Below are 18,209 nucleotides of genomic sequence, written 5' to 3' on the forward strand. Positions count from 1 at the left end.
GTTTAAACAGTACTACCTGATCCCCCTGTCCACCTTAACTGGACTCTGCTAAATACTAGTCAAACTGGGATCCATGGGGATATCCAGGTAAGATGGGATCCACCACCAACAGCAGATGTTCGGAAAGGATGGATTACTCTGGAATATGAATTGCAGTACAAAGAAGTTAATGAGACAAAATGGAAGGAGGTATGAAACAAATATTTATTATACATTAGTCATAGTGCAGTGCAGGCTTGTTCTATTCCTAACACTCTTGTACCACTTTGAAAAACCTGTTTGTAATTGCTAATTAGACAATGCCTTGTTTCTTAAATGATATACCTGCATTTTTTTCTGACATTTTCTAGCAAATACTGTAACTTTATATGTCAAGATAGTTGACAGGCAGGGTAATGAAAACCCAGAAACACCTGTGTTAGATTAGTAAGTATAGGAAGAGTCAGATATATGCAAGTGTTTTCAAGGATAAAATATTTGTCTATTCTTTTCTTAAGCTTCAACTATTTAAACAGTGCATGATGTTTCAGTAGTCTGAACAAGAATATTGCCATGTCATTCCAGATTCTTCAGAGTGCCTGTAAATTTTAATACTTATAATTTAGATGATGGATGGATGGATGGATGGATGGATGGATGGATGGATGGATGGATGGATGGATGGATGGATGGATGGATGGATGGGAGGGAGGGAGGGAGGGAGGGAGGGAGGGAGGGAGGGAGGGAGGGAGGGAGGGAGGGAGGGAGGGAGGGAGGGAGGGAGGGAGGAAGGAAGGAAGGAAGGAAGGAAGGAAGGAAGGAAGGAAGGAAGGAAGGAAGGAAGGAAGGAAGGAAGGAAGGAAGGAAGGAAGGAAGGAAGGAAGGAAGGAAGGAAGGAAGGAAGGAAGGAAGGAAGGAAGGAAGGAAGGAAGGAAGGAAGGAAGGAAGGAAGGAAGGAAGGAAGGAAGGAAGGAAGGAAGGAAGGAAGGAAGGAAGGAAGGAAGGAAGGAAGGAAGGAAGGAAGGAAGGAAGGAAGGAAGGAAGGAAGGAAGGAAGGAAGGAAGGAAGGAACTTTGAGTTACAATTTAAAATTTGATACAATAAGCAAATAAAAATAATGCAACATAGGTAAGACTTACAGATTTCATACCAGACATCAAGGGGAAGTTTTGGGATAGTCTGTGAAAATATAAAATAATATATTACAAATATTTTAAGTTTACTTTTTGAAAATCACTTAACTTCTCATGTAGTTAGTTTTTCTGTTATAGGTAAGATATTGTGCCCATCTTACCTGAATGCATAGGCTAAATTCCAGTGTGTCATGGCATATTTGCATATGGAGAGCTCTTATTCAATTCAGTAAGAACATCATGTTAGAGGAGAATCCTTTCTTTGCTTTCTTATTAATATGAACTGATTTAATTGGCAGAAAAAAACCCAGATAATACTGTTACAAATTTGTCATTAACTACAAAAGGAAAATTCAAACAATTTGAACATAGCCAGATTTACCAGTTGAAACGTATTCAAACTGGTTTGCTTGCCTTCACCGGTGAAAGACCTTGGCCTACTTCTCACTTCTGGTCCTTCTCAGTGTTAGCATTTTCTCTTTAACCTAGTGTTTATTAACAAGTCTACAGCCAAACAGGCCTATAATGTCTGTAAAAATTTTTCCTAATAATTCTCTGTCTTTCTATCTATACTGGTTTAAAATATTAGCCTCTTAATATATATATATATATATATATATATTTTAGCCTCTATTTTAAATCCAGTTAAATGTGTTAAGTTTAGGCAGTAAATCAATAATCTTTAAGAAGCTGAAAATCTGCAAATGTTCAAAAGCAGAATACAGGTATGTCTCTAAAAATGCACATTTTAATGGTTTTTTTAGTACCAGTTTTGATATCAGTCATATAAATGCCCTAATTAAGCTTTGTTCTTGCTCCAATACTGTCAATAATCCCAGAACGCTTTGAGAATAGTTCTTCTCAGGAGAGCAAAGATTTGAAGATCAGTGTTCTTTCTGAACACAGATAAGGAATTCCTGATTGTGATACTCGCCTCAAGAGACAAAGTATTATAGATTATTTTGGACTTAACCTGTGTATAGTGGAAGGTTTTGTAAGCCTTTCATTTTAGGAATATAAACATGGCATAATTCACTGAGGCACTATGAGAGCACAAAAGACAAATTTCTGAACAAAATCCTGGTCTGGCCTAGGACAAGAGCGAATTCCAAATGACAGCATTGGAGCAATGCTACAATTTCACTCTTTGGATTCCTTGCTACAAATGCCTTCTCTAATGACTGTTGAAGCACATTAAGACATAAATATCTGCTTATACATGGTCAAGTTATACATGTCTACTTATTACTGGTTTTTTACACAAAGGATAATCCTTGACTGCTTAAATATACCATAATGCTTTGTACATATAAGTAATAAAAAAATTAATTTATAGTACTTATTATGGTACTAAGTCCCTCCTTACTGAGATTTGTTTGTAATTTTTCTATATTTTTGGGGATGATTCATTGCTTTTTCATGCATAGCCTTTATTATTTTCTCAATATATTTACTACTTGAAAATAAATAATTTCTAAATTGAAAGAAGATTAAACATTAATTAGTAAGTGTTAAAACAGAAAAATATGGTGATAAGAGGACCAAAATTATTTTCTGAGAAACGTTCTAAATGAATAAAATTCACCCTGACATAATGGGTGTTCATGAGACCTTTTATGATGTCTCTCTCATATGGCTTTTACTTGAATTAATCTATGACAAATGCTGTTTGTTCACCTATTCACTTCTTGCTGAACTTTTCCCACTCCATCCAGGAGCCTTTCATAAAGGCTCTGATTTATTCTTCTTGGCTTTTTCCAAGTAACACCATTATTTGGGATGGATGTAAACTTATCTGTAAAACTTCAGTGAACTATTTCTTTGTGGCTTAATACCATGAAATAAGTATATATTAAATACCCTTCCCAATGTTTTCCAAATGGATATTCTTCACATATTAAAAACATGGGTGATGTACAGCAATGGTTCTCCACAATTCTCAACTACTAGGAGAGAAAAGCAGTCTGTCTCCTCCAAAATCTGACTGGTTGATTGTAAGAACATTGGAGTCAGGAGTCACCAGGGATCAGACAGGGATCAGACAACTCCAGAGATCATACCTACCAACAAATATTGTCTCAAGTTGAGGTTATGCAGCTATGGAGATTATAGGACTGTGTTGTTGAAGCTTCCTTCAAATTCCCAAAGGCTGCTGTTTTCCAGATATTTTAAGTTTTAGCCATGATGCTTTTTTTTCTGGTATCGTATTTGATTCTAAAGTAAAAGTAGAATATAATATCTGCCAAATGGATTTCTATTTTGAGCACATTTTCTTTATTTTTTATACTATTGTAGGGTTATTGGAATGAAAATGCATATAGAGGTATAATAGAAAAAGGCAGAAATTTTACTTATTAAGACCTCTAATGTGATTTTCTAAACATTTTCATATTCAGCAGTATCTAAGTATATTTCAGCTAATATAGACGTTTCAAAGACCACAATCTGATGCCAGCTGTCACACAGTCTCCATTATCACATTTTGTATATAGCTGAAGATTTTGGAGGCCTATATATTGTTCTCCAAATAAAAACATTTATAACATGCAATATGTTTGGTTATAACCATTAAATTCATAGTGGAGATTGCAGTAGTTTTAGAACTCCCGTGTTATTTTAACAGCAGTTTTGGCATTCTGCAATCAGTAATGTTGTGTTATAACAGTAAAAAGTATTTACAACCTGAAAGATCAGTGAAAGATGTTCACACCACCTACTTATGGTGTGTAACTGGGGGAAGCTGCCTTTCTTCATTGACTGTATCTACAGAGCTTGGATTCTCTGCTTTTGGTCCCCTGAATCACAGAAATGCCTGATGACTACTAAGTTGACAGTAAATGGTGTTAATGTTCTCTAACTCTTCTTGTGCTATCCTCAAAATGCCCAGTAGCAAAAATGCCTTCAGAAATCAAGCAGCAGTGTAAAATTTCCAGTACAACTCAAACAAATAAATCACAGTTCTTCTGTCTTTACAGTTAAAACCCAGGCTCTCAACAATGGTTCCACTGTACTCTCTGAAGACAGCAAGAGATTATGAGATACGAATCCGATCAAGACAACGAACTTCTGAAAAATTCGGGGAGTTCAGTGAAATCCTCTATGTGTCATTTTCTCAAATAGGCATTGGATGTGATCATTGTACAGAAGGTAAATAAGCAAAGCATTTTTATAGTTTTAACTCTTGTCTTTTCAATGATGGAGTGGAGGATGGTTTCAACCATGTTTAATGATTGAATACAGAGGTATTCCAGCCTACTACATGAGAATCATTTGGGGAGATTGAGAATGTTCAAGTTCCTTATACAAGTTCAAGTTCAGAAGTAAATTCAGCAAGACTGTTTCACAGATCATCAGAGATCAAAAATACAAATAGCTTTAAGAATCAGAAGTAACTGCTATTGCACATCTCATGGAGTCTAAACCAGAATTAAATCTCGTACTTCATTCATCTAAAATGAGCACCTCAGTTGGGAAGAGAAGAATTGTGATTTCTTGCAATACTGCTGGCTAAGTTTTTTTCTAGAATTCTGTGCTTTTCTAATCATCCTGATACACTATCGAAGACAGTGAGTATTTTTCTCATTCTTGCTTATGACTAGTACTCATTTTCAAGTGCTGTTAAAAACAAGAAAAATCAGCCATTGAGAATCACATATTTCTATTGAAGGAATGAGACAGTGCCTTTTCCAGATGTTCTCAGGTCTGAGCTACTAAATTAAGTCTTCAAAATGTGAGTTCCTTAATAAGTAATTTTAACAAGCTTCTTCACATCATTTTCCAGGTTATTAGTGAAGGTGTTATATAAAACAACCTGTTACTCTTATCTTTCAAAATCTGGCTATATTCTCCTTTTTAGTTCTTCCTATTATTAGTTCTCATTTCTAACTTATAGGAACAGTTAATGTTCTGTACATGTGTCATTTTTTTATTAAACTTATCCATATTAAGTGGTCATGGTTTTCATATGAATAACATTAAAATACTTGGAAAATCTAAGGCCATCCTAAGGCCAGTTTTCTTCAGTCACTACAACTCAGATTCTCCAAGGTGATCCTAATCCACATACCTCACACAGCAGCAGTGAGCTGATTTGATTGAGAATTTATTTTTGCTTCTTTTGTATGTCACTTTCAGGAACACAGAAGTAAACTTAAGATACGTTTCATGTATTAATAATTAAAAGTCTTCTAATACAATGTTCTAACTTCTTGAAGGAGCTGGACATTTGCTGGTCTCACTGATGTGACAATGAGTTATTCAAATAGAGACCTGTTTAACACAGACATATCCATATAGGACTTTATTGATGCCTGAAAGCATGTCTTGTCAAAATCTGAGCTGGGAACACAGAGCTCAAACTCATACCTGAATTTTTTATTTTGTTTTTTCTCTGAAAGGTCATTTTTGTTCATATATAGAGTTTTAAAGCTTTCTGTCCAGTGTTCCTTGGCCCAAAAACTAAGAGTGAAATTTCTTTAGGAAATTTTAAATTATGAAAAAATGAGAAAAATCTAAGACTAAAGCTAGAAAAAATTTCTCTGTGCTTTGTAATTCACAATGTAATATTAAGAATAATGGAGTTGCTAGTATTTAAGAGATAAAACATTTCATTTATCAGCATTGTTCTTCATTTCTATTAAATTGCATTTCTCAATTAATTTCTAAATTCTTTGTAGCCACCTGCAAGGTAAATAAAAGGGGCTTTTTTTTTCAGTTGATTCAGTTGGTTCACAAAATAATTAATGTTCAACCTTTAGAAAGAGAAGTGGTATGTTTTTTGACACCACCATACCTTATTTTTTGTGAGAGAAAAATAGTTTGCTTGTGATTTTGTGTGCTATTAGGAATGTTCTCTCAGCTTGAATGAACAAGTATTAGCATGGTCTGTGGCATTACATGCCTCAGGACTACTGATACCATGTTCCAAGCAGGCAGAATGTTCCTCATGGCTGCTTTTGCCATAGACATTATCTTTATTAAGATCTTGTTTAGATTTATGAAATCAGTCTGGTTTAGCAAGGAGTCTCAGTGGACTAATAAATGCATGGAAACTGCTGAGACCGAAAGTTGCCATGGATTAGGAATGATACTTCCCAATTCAGTGCCGTGACTGAGGTTCTCCCAAACCACACCCTTATCACTCAGTCCCTCTTCCCCTTTCTGCTCCAGTGGGAAGGAGTTGAAACTGATAACACAAAAAGTGAAGATCACAGGTCAAGATACAAGCGGTTTACTGGAAACGGCAATGAGATAAGAAAGCAAACAATAAAAGCAGCAATATTAATAGCAAAAGTATACAAAAGAAAGGGGGGTTCACACCCTCTGAGTGAGAGATGCTCACTGCAGAGACAACAAGCAATGTCAGACAATGCCACCACATTTTTCAACCAGAAGTTACACCCTTCTTCTTGGAAGGCAGGGAGTCCCTTTGTCTGCCCCTGGCCATGACATGAGGTGGTATCCAGGAACCTCCAAGTGCTGGCCAGAACTAGGACAAAAAGCACATTTTTATTTCTGCTTAACATAGAACTTTTACATTTGAGTAAGAAGCATTTTCATCAGTTTTTACCACTTTGGAATCCTCAAGTGGTGGAAGACAAGGCTGAAGTTAAAGATGTGACATTCCTGCTTATATGTTCATGTTTTGTTCTTTCAGAAGTTGAGTTTCCATGGTTCTTAGTTGTTGTCTTTGGAGTGTGTGGGCTGGCTGTAACAGTGATCTCAATCATGCTGTCTAAACAACCAAGGTAGAGATTTTTTATTTGTTGGATTTTATGTACCTATAGCTTTAAAAAAAGGGAAAAAAAAGATTTTTCAATTATTTCAAATATGGGGGACAAGTAACCATTTTGAGCATTTTTGTCTATTCTTGTAAATTACATATCACTGGGATTAGTATGTATGGGGCCTTCAGCATGGGGAATCTGATTATCTTGATCTTCCTCTTTCACTGCAATACATTCTATTCTGCAGAATTTACATGATTGATTTACTTACTCTTTGAACTGTTTTTTTAGTTCACTCAAATTTTGAACATACTATTTTTTATTCACATGCTGTTCTAAAGTTTAATACAAACCTATGTCTATATATTTGATTTTGTTCTTAGACCATTCCAGTAAACTCTACTTCGTGAAGCCAAGGGAAAGAGATTGATTCATAGGGCAATGTTTGGTCTCTATGGATAAAGTGCAGTTTCTGTAGATAACAGGAATAAAATGAAACTAAGCACAGAATTGCATTGATTGTAAAAATTATGAAATGGTATCATATACAAAAATGAAAGAATGAAACATAAATAAAAATAACAGGTCTTAAAATTAATTAATCCCCTAATACATGTTTTCAGGGATAGGTTTTGGCAGAATTCAACTTGGATGTCATATCAGTACTGTTGTACACTATGGAGCAACACCATGGTCAAGACCCAGTGCACACATGGGTGTTGTCAGTGGTCTTGTGTATACACTTTGAAAAGGAACACTGAGTAGCTTTGCACATACCAAAAAATGGTGAAATTTCATTTCACATACTGAAATTAAAACAATTTGGTGCATTTGGAGCAGATCTAAAAAAAAAATTTTCACTAGGCAGTAATTTTTTTTTAGGCAAGCTCTATGCTTTGACAGAGTTTAATTTCAGGAAGACATTCCCTGCAATAGCATCCCAATCCCAGATTTAAGAGCAAGGCTCCTGATACAATTCATGACAAAAGCTTGATGTGTCAGAATGGAGCAATGTGCATGTAGCACCAGGAGCTAAGGTCAGCACACTGAAGAAAAGGTGGCTCAGTCTCAGAAAATCCTCAAGTCTGAAGCATATCCCTAATCAGAGTTTATAAATGTCTTCCATCCTAATCATGAATGCTGGAGGAAGCTTTTCTCCACTGAGGACTTCATGTGGAAAGTGTTTCTGGACTGCAGGTGTGCGCCCTTTCCTCAAGCTTGAGCATTTAGTGGTGAAATGGCAATGTATTCTGCAGAGAAGCAGCCTGCATAGGTTTTCCATAATGCAAAATATCCAGGCTTGGTTTCCTTCTGATTCTGAAAGATGCCAATTCATATTTTCCTCAGTTATGATCTCACAGGCTCTGAGTGAGTCTCTGTAGGACAGATGCCATAGGTTTAGGTCATTAGAGTTGAGAGATGAAAGCTTGAATTATGCTAGGCTAAGAAAGGAGGAGAGCACAGTTCTCCCTCCCAAATGTCTTCTCCAGGCAGTGAGTCGTAAAATTCTTTGTCTGTTTCATTAGAAGCGATGCCCAGTCCTGTCAGAATACCTGATTTGTGGATTCAACTGTAAAGCACAAGTCCGAACCCTGAGAACCCAACCAGTTTACACTGCTTCTCCAGAGATTAGATGGAAAATTACTGTATTTCTGGCTCTCACTAGGCTTTCTGGGCAGAACACCGAGGATCTGCTCAAAACCAGAAACATCTGAGGAATTTGGATATGCCATGGTTAAGCCAAAGGTGCCTAGATTTCTCTCTAGGCACTCTTTAAGACATCTGCGACCCTCTCTGGACCTCACTGTCCCTAAAAAGGCAGCAAAACTAATATCTGGATTTGTATTTACCATTTTCCACACCTTACTTTCTAAAATAGGCAATTAACCCAGTATAAAGAGAATTTTGAATTTTCCTTTTGTTCATCTGTTTGCAAAAGAAGCAGAGAGGTAACATGGAGGAAACAGGCATGACCAGACCAGCTACTGTTGGATTATGATTAAGGGAAAATCATCCTTCTATTAGAACTGGGGGGGGTGAGAGGGGCAGAGAGAGTGGTTTGGTTTGGAGGGTTTTTTTGTCCCCTAAAAATAAGGAATGCACTTTATGAAGGATTAGAATAATATGTATTTCCACAGCCTGCAAATGCCCAAGGAAGTTACTGGACCTTTCTCCACAAGGGTAACCCACTGCCTTAATTACAAATTATTTTATTATTTGTTGCACTAATAATTCAAGAAGCAGAACTGTCATAGAGACGGCAAAATGCTAGCCTAAAGTTTTGCAGATGTTTTTCAGTTTTATTTATTAGTTCTAAAGTAATTCACTCTTTCTACCAATTCCCATTTTCTGTTCCCCCATTGAAATTTATTGGGCATATGCAAGGCTACTGTATCCCTGAAAAAAAATTGGAAAGGTCACCACATACTGAGGTTTGTATCAGGTTGCATTGAAAGTATGTATAAAGGGAATGTATTGACAGAGCTCTAGGAATTTACTCTCTTTCTATACAGCATTGAATTGTCAAAGACCAGACTCCAAAATGAATTCCCACATAAATTTAAGTGATTTCCAAAATGAAGCTTGCAGAGAACTTGTTTCTTAATTTGCAATGAGAGAAAATATTCTTTCCTTAGGAGTATTTGAAATTTTATTTTCAAACATTTAAGTTTTGAGGTAATTAAATATAAATGCAATCTAAGCCTGTCTTCTTTCTAACTTCCTCAAAAAAGACCACTGTCAATTAAAAGCCTTTTTTTTTTCAGGTTAAAAATGCTTATTTTTCCTCCTGTGCCAGTTCCAAAGATTAAAGGGATTGACCCAGATCTTTTGAAGGTAATATCAAACTCGAAAATCTCCAGTGAAAATCTTTGTAGTAGTAGAAGATGACAACTGTTGTCCCAGGCAGAAAAATTTTGTAGAAGAAAATTCTAACATCTGGGGAGTTGCCATAGAATTAGTTTGCATAAAATAATTTTTAATCCCTTTGCAATTATTACATAACTGCATCTTTACATAAGTCATCTTTACATAAGTCAACATTATAAAAAGGACAAGCATTTCTATTATTTCCTTTATAAAATTCTTTTTTATTTGCCTTGTAGAAAGGAAAGCTAGATGAAGTGAATTCCATCTTAGCCTGCCATGACAACTACAAGACACAGCTCTACATTGATGACTTGTGGGTTGAGTTTATTGAGTTGGACATTGAAGACCCTGATGAAAAGAACAGAGCCTCAGACACTGACAGGCTCCTGAGTGAAGATCATCTGAAATCTCACAGCTCCTTGGGAGCGAAGGATGATGATTCTGGACGGGCCAGTTGTTGTGAACCAGATATTCCAGAGACAGACTTCAGCGCAAGCGACACATGTGATGCCACCTCTGATAGTGATCAGTTCAAAAAGGCTACTGAAAAAGAAGAGGATCTCTTGTGCCTTGATGGGCAAGATAATGATGAGTCACTTCCAAGCCTTGCCAACACAGACCTGCAACGCCAGCACAGGAATACTCAGTCTGAAAACAGCCACCTGTGGGCACCCTTTGGAGACAGCGTTGAGTCACCCCGTCCGTCAGTCCATACCCAGATAAGCAACCAGAATTCACTGGCAAGTACTGACTTTTATGCTCAAGTGAGTGATATTACTCCAGCAGGCAGGGTTGTACTTTCACCAGGGCAGAAATCCAAGCTGGGGAGAGCACAGCGTGAAGGCTGCACAGAACAAAACTTCACCATGGACAACACCTATTTCTGTGAGGCAGATGTGAAAAAATGCATTGCTGTGACTTCCCACGAAGAGAATGAGCCACGTGTTCAGGAACAAGGCTATAATGAAGATGGTTACTTCACCACAGAGAGCCTTACCACGACTGTTGCCAATCTTGGAGCTTCAACAGCAGCACCCCCAAGTTCAGAGATGCCTGTGGCAGACTATACGTCGATCCACATCGTTCAGTCTCCACAAGGCCTTGTGCTCAATGCCACCGCGCTGCCGGTGCCAGACAAGGAATTCAACGTGTCTTGTGGCTATGTGAGCGCAGACCAGCTGAATAAAATCATGCCATAGCTCTTTTTCTCACTAGGTGTGTGTCGTGTTTCACAGCAGAGAGTCAGTTTCGGGCTTGTATGCTGAAACCAAAATGAAGTCTAAAAGTTTTTCGTGGTTCCTATAATTTTATCTGAAATGTTGCAGCGTAAAATATACATCAAAATATTCCTATTGTGTTCTGTAAATATTATCTATGAATTTGTCTTGAGGCTGTTTTGTCTTTTCTTGTGGGTGTTGATTTTTGTGAAATTAAACATTGAAATTACTGTTTAATGTAGAGTAAATTGTGCATTTTGATAAAGCTAAAAATCAGGTGGTGTGAAGTGTAAGAATTTAGGAATAAACTGCTGTTGGCAGAGATCTTTATATCAATAGTTGGGAACTGATCATATAGGTGAAAACACCAAAGTAGCTTGACTAAATAACACATCTATTTTGATTTCTCTAAATTAGTAAAATATATTTTAATACTTTGGTCGTAAAACCATAAATTTTTTCTATTACACCAAATATTGTTGTTCAGTTATGGTGACCCATTTAAGTAATGTAATTGCTGCAGTCCTAAAAAGGAGTTTTCTGTTTTTTAAAATTTTGTTCACAGCTAAAAGAATAATAGGTTTTTACAGAGCCATTTTATACCTCCAAAGAAACCTATATAAAATTTTGGAATATTGTAGAAACTTAAAAGTAACTGATTCTATTACTTTCTTATGGGAACTGTTATAGAAATATACATACAATTTAAAGTTCTATGTAAAATTTTAAAATATACAGCATACATGGGGAAATTATTCTGTTCCTCATCAGATTCTAGTTAATGGTAATAATAATACACTTTTTATAAACAAAATCTTGTTGAGCACAGTATTAAACACTGTGCAACTAAATTTTCACTGAATATTTTTGAGAACACTTGAATAAGCTCTGATAAATTAGCAGCATAGTATCTTCATATTTGACCAACTTCTGAAGCCCTTCCAGAGCCAAAGGTATCATTATTACATTTATTAGTCAGTGCCACATCAAGTCTTTATTAAAAAAAAAATAAATTAAGGACTTCAGAAGTTAGCCAGCAGTTAATTTTTAAATATATAACAGGATTAAAATACTTCAGTGGAACAAGGGGATCAAGTGCAGTATTGTTCAAACATGGTGTTCGGTTTTGCAGCCTAACAGCATCTCCTCTGACTGTGTTAGGCACACTTTCAGAAGGAAAGGAGAGACAACTGTAACTCGGAGGGAAAGCTCTCTTTGTTCTTGCACATGTTAAGAACCTGACAGAGCTTTGCAATTAACTCTTACTGTTTCAGGAGTTACCTTCCTAAGCCATGGTTTCATCACAGCAGGGTACTTCTTAGAAGGCAAATAGGAACATTAATTTCTTTACTCTGACCTGAAGAGAAGTGTATGATGTGCAACAAATTCAGGTCTTGCTTATGATGTCTCCAACTGATCTCACTGATGCTCTTTTTGTGACCAAGTGCTACACAACTGGGCCCAACTACTGGGTGGGATTTTTAAGTTTAGCACGTACTTTATGGTAAATGTGCATTAGATATTCTGCTAATTTGCTGCTATAATTTTCTAACAGCTGCATTATTTAGTTTCATATAAAATTTCATAGATGGTAGACACTAATGCAAGTAATGCCTATGTGTGTGTTTGAAAGAAGTTTCTTACTCTGTTTCTATTACCAAAAATAGTTAAATACCTCAGTCAAACTCAGAATGTCATTTTGGTACTTTACTGGTCACACAAACCATGATATGCCGGTCAGAAGATGTGTCTTTCAGTTTCTATTTAACTTTCTCTATGTTAGTGTTTTGTTTGTTTTTCTCAAAGTTTAATAAATGTATTGTCTTTGATCTGTCTGGACACAATGTGGTTTTTTGCAGCTAATTATTTTTTTTTTAAATGGAAAATAGAGTTTTTTATTAGGAGAAAACAAGTATTTCTCATAGAATAAAGCATAAAGCCACTTTCCTTAGAATAGAAACAATCCCTTATTTAACCAGTGTTTTCACTAATGGATGTGTATGGAGACAAAGGACGTATTGCACCCAGAGCTGGCCAAGATGTGCTGCCAGTTTAGCTGACTCATTTACATGCTGCTGGAACATCCTGTGATGGGCAGGCTAGTCCCCAGCCTGTACTGGTGCATGGGTTTATTCTTCCCCTTCTGCAGGACCCTGCAAATTTGCCTTTGTGGAACTTCATTAGGTTCCTCTCCACACAACTCTCCAGCCTGTCCAGGTCTCACACAGCTTCCTGAGTATCAACCACTCCTCCCAGCCCTGTGCCATCCTCAAACTTCATGCCATGTGCCTTCATCCAGGTCACTGATCAACAGACTGAACAAGATGGACCCAGTACTGAGCCCTGGGGAACACGGCTGACTGCAGGCCTCCAACTGCACTCTGCACTGCTGATCACAGCCCTCTGAGCTCTGACAGTCAATTCTCAACCCACCTCATTGTCCACTCATCAGCCCATGCTTCCTGAGCTTCTTGTGAGGATGTTATGGGAGATAGTCTTAAAAAGCCTTGCAGAAATCCAGGTAGACAACATCCACGGCTCTTCCCTCTTCTACCCAGCCAAGCATCACATATTAGAAGGCTTTTTTATTGCCTATGCTGCATGCATTGGTCTACAAACATTCCAGGGAGGTAACTGGGCATGCAGGTCTCCCAGGAGGGCTCCAGGTGAATTATCACAACCACACACACACACACCCTCTCCTTGAGGTGGCTGACCTGTTGGTTACTACCTTTGAAGGCAGCTAGGGAACATTTGTCACTGCTCTGGTTGGCCTAGTGTATTTCCTAATCGGATGGAATGGTGTGAGCATTGCCATTTTGTATCCCACCCCCAAAGTCCTTCACATTAAAGCCTGTCTCAAACACATTGGCCAGCCTGCATGTAAACTGCCTGCACATGTTCCCTTTCTTAGAATGACACTTAGTTCATAGATTACCTGGCAAAGTTTAATCCGTCCTAGTATCTCTATTCAGAAAACATGTTGGTTATCAAAAGCAAGGACTCAAGTTGCTCTGCTGCCTGTCTGTTGGTGTCAGCAAGAAGCCACCTTGGTTTGGAAAAGTCTGAGCCTTTTTTTATCCATTAAAGAAAACGTAAATTTCCAAGGCATAGTGTTACAAGAAACTGAAAAAAAGCTTCATCTATACTAGCTTCCATTAAGATAAAAAGAATTTTGTCAAACATAATGACTTACATTACTATACTACTTAGGGTGAAATATTTTTTCTGACTTATGATACAGGGAGTGAGATCAGCAGATTATGAGAGCTGTTCAGTCTGAATGAAAATTAACATTATAAAAGGTATATTTTCTATTTTAAAATAAAGTATTAAAGAAGAGTTGAGTGCTCTTTACACCTGCCATGATTTAAAAAATGCTGTGATTTAATGATGGCAATCTCTATTGGGAACACTTTACTGTCATTTACAGTTTAGTATATTTAATTACATATGCATCAGCATAGTTGTATGAATGGGAAATATTTCTCTGGTTCAAAGAAAAACTTCAAACTATATGACATTTAGCCACAGGCAACTTCCTTTCCTTTAAGATTTGCTCAGGGGCCTATTACCAGACAAAAAAACAGGAGTGCCTGATGCAGACTATCTGATCTGAGAGGAAAAGGGAGAAAAGGGAGAAAATAGGCATCCTGGCCTGTATCAGGGACAGTGTGGCCAGCAGCACCAGGGAGGTCATTCTCCCCCTGTATTTGGCACTGGTGAGGCTGCACCTTGAGTTCTGTGTCCAGGTCTGGGCCCTCAGTTTGGGAAGGACATTGAGGCTCTTGAGCGTGTCCAGAGGAGGCAGCAAGGCTGGTGAGGGGCTTGGAACACAAACCCTGTGAGGAACCACTGAGGGAGCTGGGGGTGTTCAGCCTGGAGAAAAGGAGACTCAGGGGTGACCTTATCACCATCTACAACTCCCTGAAAGGTGGCTGTGGTCAGGTGGGGTTGGTCTCTTTCTCCAGGCAGCACTGACAGAACCAGAGGACACATTCCTAAGCTGCATCAGGGGAAATGTAGGTTGGATATTAGGAAAAAAATTTTCACGGAAAGAGTGATAAAGTTCTGGAATGGCCTGCCTGGGGAGGTGCTGGAGCCACCATCCCTGAATGTGTTTAATAAAAGACTGGATGTGGCACTCGGTGGCATGGTTTGCTTGAGGTATTAGGGCGTGGGCTGGACTAAATGATCTTTAAGGTCTCTTCCAACCTAGATATTCTGTGAATTCTGTGAATTCTGTGGAAATGTCTGGAGCATGATACTATTTTTATTACAGAAAAAATGCAAATTTGGGTGGTGGGAAAAGAAGTAAACACTACAGAATCTTAGTTTTGCAATACCAATTTTTCAGTTTAACTCAGAATATCTATTTCACCAAGATGGTGGAATTGGTAAGAATTTAACCAGCTTTTATAATCAATTAACTTTGAGATACAAGTGGATATGTTCTCTCTTGGAACTGACTCTGTCTAAATGTAATTTAGCAGTACAAATTCTTCTTTCTGACTAATCATTATTAATTGCCTACACAGTCAGTGCTTTAACTGCCACAGAAACCATGCCCTCAGGCCACAGAGAAGCAAAATGTAGTCCAATTCCATTTCTGTGATTAGTATACTACTTAAACACTCTGGCATAACTGTATTGAGAGAGTATTTCTTTATCTTCTCTAATCAGGGCTATTAGAGTAAGTATGCAGAAGCAGAAGAGAAACTGTACCAGTGATGTCAGAGAAACAGGCACAGCAGAGAGGCTGCCAGCAGTCAGCATGATAAGCAGATGCAGTTACTAAAACTGATGCTTCTAGTAAACTGGCACAGTGTTTGACAGGTTTAATTTTTTATCACTACAGTATTTGGCATTTCTTTTGCATAATATAAGCTTCTTTAATATACGAAAATTAGCTGACTAATGCAACATTAGCTTCCTGCAATTAGTCTGAGAAAGCAGATCATCCCACATCATGTGGTAATTTGTGAGAGAACATAGGTGAACTCCTCTCATTGACACTGGAAGAAACAAAAGTCTGCAGAAGGCTTAGTGGGAGTAAAAGCAAAGTCGATGAGCTTATGCTTACAACGTTCTATAGCTTCCCATCACAATGCTACAAATGATGGTCCCATACTGTCCGTGGTCTGCTGTTGAGCTCATACTGAAGAAAATTAAATCTGTTCCATAACAGACACCTGAGACGTAGACATGCCAGGAAACTGATTTGTCTTTTTTTTTTTAGTAGTAATTTCAACAGATTTTTCTTCTTAATATATATTTTTTCTCTTGAATACAAAACCTTACAATACTATACTAGAAAGACATAAAGTATAGAACAATACAGTGTCAGTTAACTTCCTCATACTAAAACTTTTCAGATCTATTTCCTAGCAGCTGTGTAGCATGTACAGTGTTACAGTCTCAAGTTACAGAGGAAATACCAACCTTGCCCTTCTGAATTAAAAACTCCTTCAGGAACTAATTCTGTGAGCCAACTAAATGTACTTTCCTTGGAAGAGTAAGGCTCAGGCTTGGAAATTTACTAAAGACAACGTGATTTCTAGCGAAAACTGTGGTACCAAATGAGTAGGTCCAACCCTTCTTCAACAGACATCTGAGCACATCTGAGGTCTCGGGTCAGCTGTTGATGTTCTCTGCCCTGAGATGCGTAGGATGAGCTTGAGCAACTGAAGAACGAGCTTGGACTCTTCTCTTTTTGGTCTTGAGGTTGTTTATTAATTCTTATGTATAAAATTTTCTTTCTGCTCAGCTGAGATCTGCTCAGCAAGGCAGCCACGAGCACTGTGACCGCCCCTGAGGCGGTATCGTCCTTTTATACTACAAACTACGTACATCATATTTACTCTTGATTCCCAATACCCATCACCTATGTTAGACAGTGCACCTCTATTCTAAACCAATCCCAAAGTGCCAACATCACAGCAGAAAATGGAGAACAAGAAGAAAGAAGGACTAGACATGCCCTGATTCCTCCATCTTGTCCCCATAATCCCCATACCAAAAATCCTAAAATCTACATTTTCACCCTGTGAATATCTTATTATTACACCATCCAAACCTGTGTGACTTTCACATCCTCATACAAAGCTGGCAATTCGATGCAAGGGTCGAAATCAAGCCACCAGGTGTTCCGGGCAGCATGCCAGGGTCTCTGAGCCCCCCAACAGGGTTCTCAGCAACTCTGGACATCCAAAGGGATGTGCTGAGTTCCCACACTGAGGTTTAGTTGCTAGCCAGAGATCATGATGAGCATCCTATCCTCCACCTGTGGCCTAGCTGTGTTGGATTCCTTAAGCCAAGATTTTAACTATGTGGTGGAATTCTTTCTTTCTCGCAGCATATTTTTTGGTGGAATGAAAAAGATTTACTGGTGCCCTGAAATGTCATGAAAATTTTAAGTGACATTTTCTGAGTCAAACTACTGCTGGAACAATGTGCAACTCTCAACAAGCTCCTGTGTTAACTGCAATTAGATTTGTAAACCTACTGTGTTTGAAAATGCAAAATTTCACTCAGTTAGGATCCATACACTTTATAGTCACAGTCAGATACCAAGAACAGACTAGCCAAAGAATGACCTATTTTATTAAAAACTCCGTGTCTCCAAAAGACAAGTGGTTTCTTGATTTTATAGTATAAAAAATGGCAAAATTGTGTCACTTTCTTTTGAATGTCGTTAGTATTAGTTAGCTGATTTCTACCAATCACCAATCAATTAATTACAACAACCTTCTGAATTTACTTTGTTGAGGAATGTATTAAATGACTATTTAGGGGCAAGATGCATGCTTTCAGCTTGGCACTGAAATTGAGCACTGTCACAAACAGAAATAAAGTAGACACATGTATGTCTTTACATTCCTGATTCCACAGGGAATGATGTAGTAAATTATGCACAAGTACTCCTTTCTCACAAGACTGCCCCCAGCTGTTTAATTTCCACAGAAGGACTAATAGTTAATGGAGGGAAAAAGTAAGAAAACAAAGCCAATACCATCCAAATGGACAGCTTCAGACAGGATCAATAAGACAAGATTTGATAATTGCTGGAAAATGTACTCCCTAACAAAACATCCTATGGTGTACTGTTAGAGCATGGTGCTAACACTGAGATCACAGGTTTGATTCCTATATGGGGCATTAACTTTAGAGTTGGTGATCCTTCTGAGTCCCTTCCATCTCAGAGTATTCTGTGATTTCAGAGAAATGTATTTCAGATAATATGCTCCTTGACAGACATTTGCATGGTTTAAACACTCACTACCAAC

At 37.7% G+C, this 18,209-nt stretch overlaps 1 protein-coding gene across 2 annotated transcripts in view; it reads left to right on the forward strand.

Moving 5' to 3' along the window:
- GHR (growth hormone receptor) overlaps positions 1–12,752 on the forward strand; it is a 118,875-nt gene extending 106,123 nt beyond the window's left edge. For both annotated transcript variants that reach the window (XM_036403632.2, XM_036403633.2), the window contains 5 exons: positions 11–189; positions 4,088–4,259; positions 6,769–6,859; positions 9,604–9,673; positions 9,943–12,752. In XM_036403632.2, the coding sequence (XP_036259525.1) occupies positions 11–189; positions 4,088–4,259; positions 6,769–6,859; positions 9,604–9,673; positions 9,943–10,905 (1,475 nt within the window). In that variant the 3' untranslated portion in view covers positions 10,906–12,752. The remainder of the gene's footprint in view (positions 1–10; positions 190–4,087; positions 4,260–6,768; positions 6,860–9,603; positions 9,674–9,942) is intronic.
- The last annotated feature ends 5,457 nt before the right edge of the window (positions 12,753–18,209 follow it).

Source organism: Molothrus ater, chromosome Z, assembly GCF_012460135.2.
Source record: "Molothrus ater isolate BHLD 08-10-18 breed brown headed cowbird chromosome Z, BPBGC_Mater_1.1, whole genome shotgun sequence".
In the NCBI taxonomy this organism is placed as follows: Eukaryota; Metazoa; Chordata; class Aves; order Passeriformes; family Icteridae; genus Molothrus; species Molothrus ater.